General features: G+C 48.3%; 1 protein-coding gene across 1 annotated transcript in view; it reads right to left on the bottom strand.

Moving 5' to 3' along the window:
* The window catches only part of UNC45B (unc-45 myosin chaperone B), a 30,027-nt gene extending 13,897 nt beyond the window's left edge, over nt 1-16,130 (bottom strand). Inside the window, exons 1-8 of the mRNA XM_069481027.1 lie at nt 15,963-16,130; nt 15,068-15,104; nt 14,194-14,369; nt 12,957-13,046; nt 8,064-8,231; nt 7,361-7,529; nt 5,139-5,309; nt 2,367-2,538 (exon numbers count right to left, since the gene is read on the bottom strand). Coding sequence (XP_069337128.1) covers nt 2,367-2,538; nt 5,139-5,309; nt 7,361-7,529; nt 8,064-8,231; nt 12,957-13,046; nt 14,194-14,369; nt 15,068-15,104; nt 15,963-16,130 — 1,151 coding nt within the window. The remainder of the gene's footprint in view (nt 1-2,366; nt 2,539-5,138; nt 5,310-7,360; nt 7,530-8,063; nt 8,232-12,956; nt 13,047-14,193; nt 14,370-15,067; nt 15,105-15,962) is intronic.
* Nucleotides 16,131-16,142: the final 12 nt, after the last annotated feature.

Below are 16,142 nucleotides of genomic sequence, written 5' to 3'. Positions count from 1 at the left end.
TTGCATCCTTGACTCCACCACTCGTGTGCTGTGTGATGTTGGGCAATTCACTGAACCTCTCTGAGTCTCGGGTCCTGTAAACTGAGGATAGTACTACTCCTCCTCAGAGTTGTAGTGAGGATAAATGACGTAACAGGTGTGACTCAAGGATTTCCATGCAGGAGGGTTATTAGAGAGAGGTCTTGGGAAGAGAAGGAAGCAGGACTGGGCAGAGGGAGGCATTGGGATGCAGTCACCAGAGAGCCTCAGCCTGCAAAGAGTTCTGGAGCTAGGACGCCCCTCAAACTTGTGCCAAGTTGGGGTGAGTCTTTGAATACCAGCTGCCCTGGGAAGGGTGAGACAGCTCTAGTCAGCTGAGGCAAATCTCAAAGAGACGTAACAGCTACCAGCTGACAGCCTTTCCAGCAGCTGGGCAACCATGACACCAAAGGGCTCAGCACCATATGGTACCCAGCACACCGTATTGCTCTGCGACCTAGCCCGGGCGAATCACTTCTGTCTGGTGACCTGGTCTCAGTCCCTTCCCCTGTCAGTGAGGGTGTGGGCTTGCTGTCCAAGAGGGTTCTGTCTCGCTTTCAGAATCTGTTGTCACCTACCCTGTGGGAGAATCTCTGCATGGGGACATCAGAGGTGACATGGCCTCTGATGCTTCTGTGATCTGCCAGGTGGGTTCCATGTGGGGAATCGGGACAGATGTGCACAGCGGATGTGCAGATGTGCATGAATGAAAGAAGGCAGCATAGAATGGCCAGGAGAACTCTGGGCCCTGGGCTCTGGTCCCATACCTGCCTCTGTCTGCTGGTGACCTTGGGCAAGTCCTTCTGGGAGGAAGAGTCAGCTTTGGAAGCTCTGAGAGCCTCTCCAGCCTGGGCACTCTGTGTCCTGTGCCTCAGGTCTCCACCCAGCGCCCAGAGAACCCAGAGCCTTTCAAAACAAGTTGGGATCCTGCCTTTGGAGTTGGTTCCCAATGCCCCCTGGTGCCCAAACCTCCACACAGCCCCTGGCCCCTGACGAAGCAGGGTGTATCACCTCCTTGCTGCAGACCCACCAGGAGGGGCCTCCATCAGAGAGCCCAAAAGAAGACTAGCTGGGTGACAGTTGTTGGAAATCAATTCGGGACCTCCTGAGGGACCCAAGATGTTAACAGGAAAAGCTGAAGCTGAGGTAGAGAAAGACAGAGAAACCACAAGAAGCTTTAAGGGAACCAAAGTCAGGGATTAGTAGAAGCTGTGGGGTCCAGCAGGAGTTGCCAAATCTGGGGAGCTGAGAATGGTGTTTGCATTTTAAAGACTTAAAAAAAAAAAAGAATATGCATAAAGATCTGGATGTTCTGCAAAGACTAAAATATTTACTCTCTGGTTTGTCCTTTATAGAAAAGTTTGTCAACACCTGGAATAGAGAAAGGAGAAGCAGAGTGAAGGCGGAGTCTTCACCAGGTGAGAGCACTCGCCTGGTGCACTCACCGCGCACACGCAGCTTCCTGAGTCAAGGGCAAGTGTCTCAGAAATCTGAATAATTTACAAGTGTGAGAATCATTGCAATGAAAAGTTAAAAGGCCAAGTAGCAGTGAGGAAAGAAGGGCAAGGATTCATAAAGAGAAACAGAGACCCAGAGAGACACCCAAACCACAGCGATGACTGAGCAGCCCTGAGAAGGCCCAGGAACTCCAGCAGCTGAGGGCCCCGCCCCCGTCTAGCCTCTGCAAAGCCACATGTTCTAAAGTCTCCGCCCAGCCAGGCCTCACTCCTTGACAAGCTGACGTTTGCTCCTTTCAACCACAGAAGCCACTGGTAGGCTTAAAATACATCTAAAAATATTTTGGCATTCCTCCCTTTGAAAGGTGGAACCTAATTCTCTCCCCTTACTTGTAGGCCAGACTTAATTAATGACTTGCTCCTAATGAATGGAATGTCACAGAAGTGGACGGTGTGTGACTTCGGAGGCCAGATCATAGAAGACATGGCCCCTTCTGTCTTGCTCCCTCTTGGGTCACTTGCTTGGGGAAGCCAGCTGCTATGTGGTGAGGACACTTCAACAGCCTGTGAGAGGTCTGCGTGGAGAGGAACTGGGGCCTCCCGCCAACAGCTGGCAGCAAAATGCCAGCCATTGAGTGCACCATCTTGGAAACAGATCTTCCAGCCCCAGTCAAGCCTTCGGACGGCTGCAGCCCCAGCCAACATGCAACTGTAACTTCACAAGAGACTCTAAGCCAGAACCCCTCGGACACGCCACTGCCAAATTCTTGTTCTACTATGAGATAATAAATGATTACTATTCTTTTAAGTCACTAAATTTTGGGATAACTTGTTGCACAGCCATAGATAACTGATACAGAGCCCAACCTGTGAGGCCTCCAGGAAACTTACGTGATGTATTCCTCGCAGATCTTGCGGAAGTGCTCGCGCTCTGGGTCACAGCGCAGGTCGTCGTAGAGCTTGTTGATGAGGACAGAAGCCAGCATGCGGGTGTTGTCGGTCAGGGGCAGGCAGGACGGCAGGTCTGGAACCTGCCCCACCACCTTCAGGATCTTCCTCAGGCCTGCAGGGCAGACAGCGGCAAGGGTAAGACTCCTGCTGGGCTCTGTCCTCACAAACACACCCCTCACTCGGTAACGTCTTATCACGAGCTTCTCTCCAGCCCCGTCTGTAGGCAACACAAGCTTTATCCAGAGGGAAGTGCACGAGAATGGAGTCTAGAGTTCCTAGTTCAGGCTGGGCACGGTGGCTCACGCCCGTATTCCCAGCACTTTGGGAGGCTGAGGCGGGAGGATTGCTCAAGGTCAGGAGTTTGAGACCAGCCTGAGCAACAGCAAGACCCCGTCTCTACTAAAAATAGAAAGAAATTAGCCAGACAACTAAAAATATATAGAAAAAATTAGCTGGGCGTGGTGGTACATGCCTGTAGTCCCAGCTACTTGGGAGGCTGAGGCAGGAGGATCACTGGAGCCCAGGAGTTTGAGGTTGCTGTGAGCTAGGCTGATGCCATGGCACTCACTCTAGCCCAGACAACAGAACGAGACTCTGTCTCAAAAAAAAAAAAAAAAAAAAAAAAGTGAATGGTGGGAGGCGTGAATCCATGGGTGTTAGGAAGGAATTAAAAGTGCCTTTAAAAATTAAAATTGTTGGCCCGGCGCGGTGGCTCACGCCTGTAATCCTAGCACTCTGGGAGGCCGAGGCCGGTGGATCGCTCAAGGTCAGGAGTTCGAGACCAGCCTGAGCAATGAGCGAGACCTCGTCTCTACTAAAAATAGAAAGAAATTATCTGGCCAACTAAAATATATATAGAAAAAAAAATTAGCCGGGCATGGTGGTACATGCCTGTAGTCCCAGCTACTCGGGAGGCTGAGGCAGGAGAATCGCTTAAGCCCAGGCGTTTGAGGTTGCTGTGAGCTAGGCTGACGCCACGGCACTCACTCTAGCCTGGGCAACAAAGCGACACTCTGTCTCAAAAAAAAAAAAAAAAATTTAAAATTGTTTTAATTTTTAAAATTATTTATTTATTTATGAGGCAGGATCTTGCTCTGTCGCCTGGGCTGGAGTGCAGTGGCTTCATCATAGCTCACTGCAGCCTCCAATGCCTGGGCTCAAGCAATCTTCCTACCTCAGCCTCCCAAGTAGCTGAGACTACAGGTGTGCTCCACCATGCCCAGCTAATTTTTTATTTTTGTAGAGACCAGGTCTCGCTCTTGCCTAGGCTATTCTCGAACTTCTGGGCTCAAGCAATTCTCCTGCCTTAGCTTCCCAAAGTGCTAGGATTACAGGCCTGAGCCACCACACTGGCCAGCTTTTTTTTTTCTTTTAGAGACAAGGTCTCACTGTGTCACCCAGCTATGTTGCAGTCACAGCTCACCACAGCCTCCACCTCAGCCTCCCGAGCAGCTGGAACTATAGGCATGAGCCACTGCACTGGCTTAATTTTTTTTTTTTTAATTTTATATTTTCTTAATTTTTAAATTTTTTTTAAAACTTAAAATTTCTTACTCCCCACCCGGGGTCCCAAAAGCCTCCCTCAAATGCACGTCATTACTCCCGACTCCTCTCACCTCCCCAACCTCATCTCCTGCTTTCCCCTTCCGTTCCTGCTCATGCCTTGAGCATCTCCTTCCTCTTCTGTTCCCACACTCTGGAAGCTCCTTCTTGTCAACTTGCGCCTTCCCTCATCCACAAGCTTACTGCGGGTTTCACATCCTCACGGCTCACCTGTCCGAGCCTCCCAGCACAGTGGGCACAACGTGCAATACCTCAACATCGCAGCTTTGCATTCATACCTCAGAATTTCTCAACCCACATTATTTTTACCCACGTGCTATCCATTTTGGTGCCCTCCAAAAAAAGAAGAGAGTAACACATATTGCTCCCCACCTGAGCCATCCCATAAACCATGTGGTTGAGCGTAAATCCTAGTGCAGAGAAAAGAGGTTTGTGGTTGATGTTCAACCTTTCTAGTAACTGCAGAGAAGACCAGGGCGGTGTGGGGCTTGAACACTAAATCTGTTAGAGTCTCAGCACTGGCACGCTCACTTTGCTGAGATCAGTGAAAACCAAACAAGGGAAATGCAATAGCAAAAGATGATACATTTCAAGCTGGTAAAAGCTGATTTGAACCTTTTAGAACAAGGTATGGCCTTGTTCTATGTCATAAAACCTGTGAGAGAATTTGCCATAACAGATTATAAAGCCACAGGTACGATGCCTGAACAGTTAAAGAAGTTGATTTAGGTGAGGGGTAACACCCTGGGGCTGCCAAATTTAGCGACTGTCCGCTAGAACGTTTTTACTGTGCTTTAATAAAAAGTATACCTGATGCCATTTGCTGCCTTCTAGAAGGCCTTGTGAAGTATTTTACCAACCATGAGACTTCTGGAATGATATTACCCCATGGTGGGTGGAATCCTATGTTTTTCTACACTTGCCCCGTTTGTTGGGTAACTCCACCCGGGTGTCTTGGGGTGTGTTTGGGCACTTTCTGGGTGTGTTCAGGCCCTGACCTACACCTTCTGCCTTGTCCCACCTTTTCGGTTGGGACTGAAGACTCCTTCCAGGCACGAGTCTCATCTCTGTCACTTTCTGCTCAGTGCCAAGTACCCCGGTGCCCACTTAGAAGGCTCACGTGAGCCCCGAACCCTCCCACCTCCTCACCGTTATCCACCACGTAGATGGTGCGCGAGTTGTCGTGAATGGCAAGGTCCTTCCTGGGGACGTTCTTATTGAGCAGGTTCAGCGCCTGATCCCTGCCCTGGCCAGACACCTTCTTACTGACCAGCATGTCGAGCAGGTGGCTGGTGATCTGCTTCAGGTCCTTCCTGGTGTCTGAGGAACAAGAGGACAGGAAGAAATAGACGTGCGGGGAGTCTCAGATATAAGGGCCAGGAGTGGCAGAGGCTTTGAGATGCTGGAAACACTGAATCCACTGCTTCCTAGACATGTGAATGTCCCAGGAGAGCATAGCATTGCCCATGTCACCCCCTAAAAGGCCGGAAATTCCTAGACCACACCCCCAAGGGTCCTCCAGCCACTCTGAACACTGACTTCCGTGACAACCCATTCCGTTCTTGAACAGCTCTGGTTCTTAGAAAGCTCCTCACTTTCAGCAATGACTGGCAGAGCTCCAGGGACACTTTATGCAGTTTTTAATAAACTGATTTAATAAAATGTTTGCCGGAAAGGAAATTTATACTCCTTGTAGACGATTCACTCCGCGCAGATTCAGGCATGCTGAGAGCCAACTCTCCCGCCCCCTGGTGGATCTAGCAAGGCAAACGCCTTTTGCTGATTTTGCCCTGTCTGACCTCCCCGAGACTTAGAGAGAGATTTGTGTTCTCCTTCTAGGATGGAGCCCAAAGGCCGGCAGCCAGGCAGAAAAGGAAAGCTCTCCAAACCACGTCAGATAATACCTGACAAAGCCATTTCTTTGCAACCTGGAGAAGGGAAGACATAAGTGGACGTGACAGCTTGTGTTCAGATAAAGGTATGTCTTGGGGGTGAGATAACAGACTTATTCTGTGCGGGTCCAGAGGGCACAACTGGGACCAGAGGTGGGTAGAAGCTACAAGGAGATAGATTTGAAGTTGACATGTGGGAGGATTTTGTACAGAGATGTCCAACCCCAGGAGCACCTCAGGAAACACCCTGTCAGTATTCACGCTCCTGGGTAACCTCCTCCCACACTGGCCCTGGGACTTCCCATGTGACTGTGACACAACCAGAGGCTTAGTAGCACGTGCACATTGGGACCTGTCCATTTAGAATCCAGCCACCATGCTATAAAGAAACCCAAGCTGGAAAGGCCACCAGAGAAAAACCAAGGTCTCCTGGCCAACATCTCCAGTTAACCACCAGCCATCTAGGAGCCATCTAGGACCTTCCAAACATTCTAGCTCAGAAAAAGAAAGGGACTAGCTAACCATTAGCATGGTAAGTCAGAGCCACATCAAGAATCCAGGGCTCCAGAAGGTTAGCATTATTAATCTATAAAGAGCCGGATAGATAGAAAAAAGGAAGGATATACACAGTAGTGATAATAATGGTTATCTGAATGAGTGATTATAAGTATTTTTTTTCATCTTTACATAGTTCTATATTTTTCTAAATTTCTCCAGTAAGCCTCTGTTACCTTTTTAAAATTGTAGTAAAATGTACATAACATAAAATTTATCATTTGAATCATTTTCAGTGGCGTAAACTATACTCACATTGTTGTGCAACCATCATGACAATCCAACCACAGCAATTTTTTCATCTTGCAAAACTGAAACTCCGTCCCATTAGACAATAATTTCCCACTCCTCCTCCTCTAGCTCCTGACAAACACCTTTCTACTTTTTGCCTCCATGCGTTTGACTACTCTAAGAACCTCATATGAGTGGACTCATACTGTATTTATGCTTTTGTGACTGTTTTATTTTACTAGCACAATGTCCTCAGTGTTCACTCATGTTGTAGCATGTGTCAGAAGTCCCTCTCTTTTTTTTTTTTTTTTTTTTGAGACAGAGTCTCATTCTATTGCCCAGGCTAGAGTGAGTGCCGTGGCGTTAGCCTAGCTCACAGCAACCTCAAACTCCTGAGCTCAAGCGATCCTCCTGTCTCAGCCTCCCGTACCTCCCTTTTTAAGACTGAATAATGTCCCATCGTATGTGTACACCACATTTGGCTTGTATAGTCACCTGCCGATGGACACTTGGGTTGTTTCCCTCTTTGGGCTATTGTGACTACCGCTGCTCTGCCTGTTACTTTTACAACCAGAAAATACAGATAACAGTAAAACCAAGCCACCGCCACACCCAGGGAACGCCAGTCTGAGCTGGTGACTGACTCTCTCCTTCCCCCATGCCCTGGAAGTAAAACTGAAGGTTATCTCCTACCTAGAACCAGGGCTTCCTCCTTCCCTCGATGCTCCCGCTTGTCCTCCCCAGACAGGGAGTCAATGACGGCTTGGAGCAAGTTGCAGACGGCCAGAGACATCTCCTCGTTCTCCCCGGACATGAGGCTGCAGATTCGGTCTATCCGCACCGCGTGCAGAATCGCCGTGGCCTAGACGCCCAGTGAGAATCTCGGTCAGCTGCCCGGCCCCTCCCTTCCAGCTGCCATGCAGGTTGTCCCCACCCCATGCAGTAGGGAAATGAGCCCAGGCAGCTGATGCCTCATGGGGTCCCCTGGTCCTGGAAAGCTCTTGACACAAGCCATGTCCCTTTCCAGAGGTCAGGGCTGTGCCGTCCAATACAGTGGCCACTCGCCACATGGGACTGTTGGGCACTTGCCATGTGGCAAGACCACATCAAGATATGCTGTAAGTATAAAATACACACTGGGTTTCAAAGACTTAGCATGAAAAAATGTGAACTATCATAGCTTTGCATTCAGCTCTTCCCCACAAACCACTTTCAATAAATTTATCTTTGTTTAGTCAAACCCGTTTCCAGCTCAAGGGATAAAAGCACTGGAGCAATCTTTAGCCTTTGTATCAAGTTCTATTGATGCCAGCCACAGCCCTGACCACGCATGTCACCCTCCTGATCCTTGGACCAGCAGCCATCGGCTGCACCTGCCCCACAGCCAGGCCCTCACCCTGGCTCGGTGGCCACTGCACATGCCCGACAGGGTCCGCACTGCAGCCAGCATCAGCTCAAGCCTCTTGGTGTCCAGAAGCTGCAGCAGCAGGGCCACTCCATTGCCCTGGAAAATCTTTTCAGCCCCTGATTCCTCACGGCCTAGGACAATGAGGTTGTTGGCAGCCTAAGGAAGAAAGAGGCAGTGTGGGTTACAAGGGAGATACGGCCATCCAGGCCTTGACCCTGGGCCAAATACAAGAGCTGGTGCAAAGACTGGGTCTTGAGAACATTTTTCTATTCTCTCACCTTGTAATCCTACTCCTGGAAACATAGCCCAAGAACATAATACAAAAGAAGAAACAAAGTAACTTACATAAAGACCAATTTGATGCAATATATGGCAGCCATTAAAATCATAAATAAAAAGACTAAGAGTAACTTGGAAAAAAATTGGTAAATAGAATCAGAATCAGATGTTTACTATGATTATACTTATGTTAATATAAAGCTGTGCATACATTCTTATGGAGAAGAACTAGAAAAATGAAGTGTTCTTACATGAAGACTCATTTCCTTAAAATTTTTCCTTTAATATAATTTTGGCATTTTTTGTTTGTTTGCCTATTCAGGGGAATCTGAAATTGTAGGGATTCTCAGGAAGGCAGAAGGTGGCGAGCAGGAAGAGCACTAGATGGGACCTGAAAGCCCTGGGTTTGAGTTCTGATTCTGCTAGCTGGTAGCTGTGTGAGCTTGGGTGACTTACAGCACCTCTCTGGACCCCAGGATCCTCATCTGTAAAATTAAGCCGTTGAGCTAGAAGGGTCCCAAGTCTCTTCCCACCTAAAGCCTTCCACCGTGAGGATACATGAAACTTCAAAGGCCCCAGATCTGGAACAGGAGATCTCAAGCAGGACTTGAGACCCCAACGGCTGAGAGAAGAACTCAGGAGGTGGGAGGAGAGGGGATGTGGGCAAAGAGCTGGGGAGTGGGGTGCTGGGGAGGGGACTGATTACAGCGATCCAGGCAGGCATAATCAGAACCAGCATTATCAGCTAAGGGCCTTGTACTTTTCAATTTAAAGAAAAGTGAGCCAGCTGTAGTGGCTCACACCTATGATCCCAGCACTTTGGGAGGCTGAGGTGGGAGGATCACTTGAGGCCAGGAGTTCAAAACCAGCCTGGGAAACATAGCAAGACCACATTTCTACAAAAAATTAAAAAATAAAAAAATTTTTTAAAAGTTTATTCTGCTTGGAAAAAAAAAGGAAAAAAAAGTTTAAAGTTGTTTTATGTAGTTTTATCTATCACAACTCATTATATACTCTCAAGAGTTTGTTATGAAAAAATATTTCCAAGGAGACCAGACTGGACGAGGAAGAGGAGACCAGACCAGAAGAGGAAGAGGAGATGAGACCAGACAAGGAAGAGGAGATGAGACCAGAGGAGACCAGATGAGGAAGAGACCAGACCCGACAAGGAAGAGAGTGCTAAGTTCTTAATATGCAATACCTCATTCAGACCTCACGAACCATCCTATAAGATAGGTATTGTTCTTTATCTTGTTTACAGATGAGGAAGCTAAGGCTCAGAGAAGTTACAAAATCTGCCCAAGGTAACACCTTAACTCATGAAACTGAGACTCAAAAACAGGCCCGAATCCAGAGTCTCTGCTCTCAGCCATTATGCAAGTCAGATACCTTCTTTCTGCCTATATGGTTGTTCCCACAGCTTCCTCCGAAGGTGTCCTCAGGCTGGCCCTGGTGCTGAGCCACAACTGCTGTCCCGGTGATTTCCAACCCCACATTTTATTTTTACTATGGATGGGGGAAGGGGCACAGTCCTGGGCTGGAGGGCAGAAATTGGGCTTCTTGTGCTGTTCCGTCTCTGGACACAAGAGGGTGAACTCTCAGCGGGCATCTCTTGCACTGGGTCTCACTTGCCCAATCAGTAACATGGGAAGAATAATCCTACTCCTGGTGCCTGCCAAAATTACTCTTTTTTGAGATCATATATGGAAGAAATCTGCATAAAGGATGAGCACTTATTAGACTATGTAGAGATCTAGTTCCCAACCAAAGTTCCAGACTTAATTCCCAAAAGTTTCCAGCAAACTTGGAAAACTTCCAAAGGATCCTTACTTCCCTGCCTTTGTTCCTGCCTTTCCACGTATCTGAAAGGCCTCCTCATCTTCATCTACCATAATCCTACCTATCCAAAAGGCCTAGTTCATAGGATTCCGCCTAGAAGGTGTTTACGGACAGCTGTCCTTGAAGTGATCCATTTCTCCTACCTAATCTTTGGCTGTAGCACTTAAGACAGGCATCACTCCTAGTCTTACCATATAATTGCTGATGTATAGGACATCTTCTCCATAGAGGACATGTGTTGGTTTTTGCTTGCCTAATATCTTCTCCCCCTTTAAGTAACAGCAACTTGATTTTCCTCTGGTGAACAACCATCCCTCACTTTTAATCCGTACGATTTGGGTGGGGTCAACCCCACTTCCAAATCCAGAGGTAGGCATGTGATGTAGGCCTATTCAGAATTACTATAATGGGTTCAGTGAAGGGCAGATGACTCAATTAAAAGCATTGAGAATTACTCCTAGGACTTTTGCTAGGACCATTGACATAAAAACCTCTATTTTTGCTACAATTGGATAGTAAACATGGAGCTGTGAGGGGCTTTCACATGGAAAAAAATTCCTGAGGATGAAGCCACCCAAGAGCAGGTTATAGAAAGAGACCTCATCTGGAGGATAACATTGTTGGGAACCCTTGGATCTCAGATTCAGCTATTCCTGAAACTATTAGTAGAAGTAACCTGCCTAGGACAAATAAATTCTGTCCCCCGCCCACATTCTTTTTTTCCTTTTAAGCTGGGTTGTGTTGGGTTTCTATAATGTAGAATTGAAAAATAGGAACATCCTCAATTTGTTCATGAACTTGAAGGGGCCAAAGGCCTGATGTTTTTAACTTTACATCTCTTAGCATGGTGCCTGGTGAGACAGAGGGACCTCGAGGTGTGATGACTGATTCATTCAATCTCACTTTCCCTGAGCACCTCGAATGAGCTGAGCCAAGCACTGGAACCACAAGGAATAATTAGACATAGTCCTTGCCCTCGAGGAGTTCTGAATTTAGTACAAGGAGGTATGAAAATGGACACTTTATAACAAATAGAAGTTCCTAGGCAGAGAAGTGGGCATGGGGAAAAGGTGTCCCAGGGATGAGGTATTCCAGGTGGAGAGAACAAGATTATATATTAATAATTATAAAATTAATAATATCACCATCTCCTGTTCTTCCTGTGGCCTCTTCACTAGCTCCTTTCTCTTTCTTTTCCTCTGCCTCATCTATCAGTGGAACCATCATAGTGCTTAAGAGCACAGGCTCTGAGCTCTGAAAGATTTTGGTTCTGCCAGACAGGGTGCCTCATGCCTATGGTCCCAGTGACTCCGGAAGCTAAGGCAGGAGGATCACTTGAGCCCAGGAGTTTAAGACCAGCCTGAGAAACATGGTGAGACACATCTCTACAAAAATAGAAAACTTAGCCGGGCATGGTGGTGCACACCTGTAGTCCCAGCTACTTGGGAGGCTGAGGCAGGAGGATCTCTAGAGCCCGGGAGTTGGAGGATGCAGTGAGCTGTGATGACGCCACTGCACTCTAGCCTGGGCAACAGAGCAAGACTTTGTCTCAAACAAACAAACAAACAAAAAAAGATTTGGTTCTGCCACTTACTACACGCATGACCTTGAGCAAAATCACTTACATTTTACAAATAAGGACTATAGTGTATTTGCCTTATAAGATTGTCAAGAACATTAAACAAAATTACAAATATAAAGAATGTGCCTGGCACAAAGTAATTCTCAAAAAAAATTAATAAATAATATTTGCATAATTTATGGATTTATTGACCACAAAACTAACAAAAATTTCCCAAATATCGTCTGTCAAGTTCTTATAAATGTAAAACACTCAAATGTTCAATTTTTTTCCTCTTAAGAATGACTGGAAGGGAATATGGAAAAAAAATGCAACAAATTTGATTAAGAGGATGATCATATTGGTAAATATTTTAATATTTCAGAATAACTTCCTTAGAATATCTTTAAAGGGAATAAAACATTATTTTAATGTGTCCTTGTTTCTCACGGCCGAAATTATGGTGAGGTAAATGGAGCCCTTGTCTTGAGTGCAAAATTCAAAGGGGCTCCAAAAACTCAATAATTGAGATAAATAAGGTTTAATGCAATATTTTTATTTATTTTTTATTTATTTTATTTATTTATTTATTTATTTATTTTTTTTTGAGACAGAGTCTTGCTCTGTTGCCCGGGCTAGAGTGAGTGCCATGGCGTCAGCCTAGCTCACAGCAACCTCAAACTCCTGGGCTCAAGCAATCCTTCTGCCTCAGCCTCCCGAGTAGCTGGGACTACAGGCATGCGCCACCATGCCCGGCTAATTTTTTCTATATATATTTTTAGTTGTCCATATAATTTCTTTCTATTTTTAGTAGAGACGGGGTCTCGCTCTTGCTCAGGCTAGTCTCGAACTCCTGACCTCGAGCGATCCACCCGCCTCGGCCTCCCAGAGTGCTAGGATTACAGGCGTGAGCCACCACGCCCGGCCAATGCAATATTTTTAAAAATCAAAATCAATGCAAAAAATATCCATGATGAAAAAAATATCAAAAATTTAAAGAAAGGCAGGATCCCCACTGGATTCACCCTAATCCCAGCCCTCCATGTAGTTTTTTAAGTGTTTATCCTTTGGCCAATTTTTCTTCAAGTTCTTCAAGGACACCCCCCACCTCCGCCTCCCTACCCCCAGGACCGGGTTACTGTCGAGACTGGCAGGTGCCGGGAGCGCCCTCTGCTGGCTGACTGGCGCTAACCAGCGCTCACCTTTTCCAGCTTATCGGCGTCACTGTTTTCGTCCAGGAGGATCTCAAACATCTTTTGCACCCTGGAGTCTGTGGAGAACTGCACACGGAGCTGAGGAGAGAGAAGGGGGTGGAGAAGAAGGCAGCGGCGGTCCACATCATTTCAGTCTGTTCCACATGCAGTTCGTCTCAGTAACTATTACAGTGTCTACTCTGGGACCAGCCACGTTCATTCATTCATTCAACAAACATCTACTGAATAAACTACTACGTGCCAGGCACTGTGCTAGATGCTGGGGAGAGAACGGTGAGCAAAATCAAGTCCTTGCCCCACAAAGCTCACAGTCTAGTTACATTCCTTATCAGAGGCTAGCAAACCATTAGCTGTTAGACATTTAAATAGGAGCTAAAACAGAACTAGGTCTCCGGGCTCAGAGACCTGAAGCAGTTTTCCAGCAACTGAAACCACTCTGTTCGGATGTCTGGCCCCTCGTGCACCCCACCCGAACCCACTGCTCTGGGTCTTTCCTAAAATGACCCAAACCATCACCCCTCATCTCACCAGCCCCTAATGCATGTCCTACTACTTTGCTCTGCTGGTCACACTCCTGCCACTTCCTTTGGGGTGGAGAGATGTCTATCCTCCCGCCACCCCTTCTCCGCTCTCTCCTTAGTCTATCCTTGAGTCTGCACCCTGGGCAGCACTGTGGTCCCACCACAGGGCTGCTGCAGACGCACGGAAGTTGCTGCATCTTGGAGCGAGGAGTTGAATGATCGATGACCCTCCTGCTCTTACAGAGGGGAAACGACACCCCAAGGCATCCCTCTGAAATTAGCAGCCGAGCCAGGATGGGAGTGCAGGAGTTCTCCCCCTGGTCCAGCTTCTCCCCACCACACTCCATTTTCCTAGAAAAGATTTCATGCTCCTACGGGGTCCTCACTCCCCTCTGTTCCTCATCAATATCCCCCAGTTCCCAGGAAGCTCATGGTACCTAGCAAGAGAAGATTATGTGGCAAACACACTAAGTTATTATAATTTTTTTCGAAAGGCCCCATCTGGAATTTAAAAGACGCGTGCTCTAGCCCTGGCTGGGTTGTGCAGTCGTCACTCACAGACAGGTGCACCTGCCACTTGCCGTCTGCATCTCAGAGCATGGAGGTAGGGCTAGCCCTGCCCTGGCGTCCCACTCTCCTAACCCATCCCTGCTCCTATGGGGAGAGGGTGGGCAGCCAAGTTTGTGGGAAGGGGGCTGGCTCACCTTCTCCTGGATGCTGGTGTTGAGCCTCCTCAGCGTCTCCTGGAAGTTCTGGTTCCGAGGCTCCAGGGTGGCACAACGCTGCACGTCCTTGAAGGCCTGGTCCAACTTCCCCAGGTGCTCCAGGGCCTGGCATCGCCGATACAGAGCCTTGATGTCGGAGGAGTTGATGTCGATGGCTATTGAGGGGAGACAGGCAGGGCCTCAGGGGACCAGGCTGCAGACCACTGTCCCCACTGCCCCAACTCCAAAAATCAGGCTCTTGCTGGGCTTCTGTGTCTTCCTTGGAGATTATCCACCCATGTGGACCACCTGGCTCATGCCTCTCCTTTGTTAGAGAGACAGTAAGATCCATAGAGTCTCAAGGGTGGAAGAGAGCTTAAGGTTCATCTCATCCAGTTCCTGATGCTCCAGTTTCTGCTACAGGATGCCTGCCAAGGGCCTGGCAAGTTGGTACTTGCATACCTCCAGTAATGGGGAGCTCCCTCCTTCTCAAGACAGCCAGGCAGCTCCATCAGAAAACCCATCCCTCTTCCTACCTGAAATATACTGCCTGTGACCTTGCCCATTTATCTTAAGTCCAGCTTTGGAACCCTGAGATGAAATCCAATCCTTCCTCCTTGTGACAACTTTTTAGGTATTTGGAGGTGGCTCTCCATTCCACCTGCGAGTTGTCTTCTCTGGGCTAAATATTGCAGCTCCCTCAACTGCTCGTCACACGATGTTTCTAGGCCCTTCTCCAGCTGGGTTCCTGCCCTTCTCAGCTCACTCAAGACTATCACTGTTTATTACCCAAAATGACAACCAGACCAAAACCCAACACCAACCACTCGGAGGAGAACGTGAGAGGGCAGGTTTGGGAGCGGGAGTGGCTCACCTCTGGAGGCATCTGAAGCTGCCTGGACGTAGCTCTCCTGAGACATGGGGAAGGAGAAGACTCGGTTAATGCGGGCCCAGTGCAGAGACAGCCAGAGAGTGTCCCCGAGTGAGGGGACAAGGTTTGCTGGGGGAGCTGCAGGCTGTCAGAGGCCTAGAGTGTGCCCCTCGCTGGGCATGGAAAAGGGGACAGGCTTTGGCAATAGGAAAACCCAGCTTTGAATCCCGGCTCTTCTAGAACCTGGGAGATCTTGGCAAGTTACTTAAGCCCTCTGAGCCTTGAGTTTCTTATCTGTAATATGGGATGACAACAGCTACCTCCCAGGGTTGTTACAAGATGCTGTGAAATAGCAAGTGAAGCCGGACACGGTGGCTCACGCCTGTAATCCTAGCACTCTGGGAGGATCGCTTGAAGTCAGGGGTTCGAGACCAGCCTGAGCAACAGTGAGACCCCGTCTCTACTAAAAATAGAAAAATTAGCTCGGAACTACTAAAAATAGAAAAAATTAGCTGGGTGTGGTGGTGCTCTCCTGTAGTCCCAGCTACTGGGCTGAGACAGGAAGATCCCTCGAGCCCAGGAGTCTGAGGTTGCAGTGAGCTAGGCTGACACCATGGCACTCTAGCCAGGGCAACAGAGTGAGACTCTGTCAAAGGAAGGAAGGAAGGACGGACAGACGGAAAGGAGGGAGGGAGGGAAAAAGAAATATCACGTGAAAAGCTCCTGGCATTAGGCTGATTCTGATCTGGGTGCGTTTCTGTCTCTGCAGAGCAGCGGTTGGAGGCACCCTGCTGCAGCCTGAGGGGTCCGGGGGAGCCAGCTGGGATGGTGGCCAATTCCTATCAGGAGGAGGGGGCCGCCTCCACACCCTTGCCCCCAGCCCCGTCCTGCTCCAGACCGTTTTCAGGCCGCAGGCTGCCCGGTTCCGATAGAGCGTGGCCAGTAGGGTCTTATCCTTGGTCAGCTTCAGGGCCTGGCTGTAGCTCTTTGTCGCGGCCTTGTAGTCCTGGCGCTGGAAATGCTGGTTCCCTTCCTCCTTCAGCTGGACGGCTTCTGCCTCTGCCATCTGTGGGCACGG

The sequence above is a fragment of the Eulemur rufifrons genome, chromosome 9, assembly GCF_041146395.1.
Source record: "Eulemur rufifrons isolate Redbay chromosome 9, OSU_ERuf_1, whole genome shotgun sequence".
NCBI classification, from domain to species: domain Eukaryota; kingdom Metazoa; phylum Chordata; class Mammalia; order Primates; family Lemuridae; genus Eulemur; species Eulemur rufifrons.
Note: the sequence above shows the minus strand (reverse complement) of the source record. Positions and strands in the feature narration are given on the sequence as shown.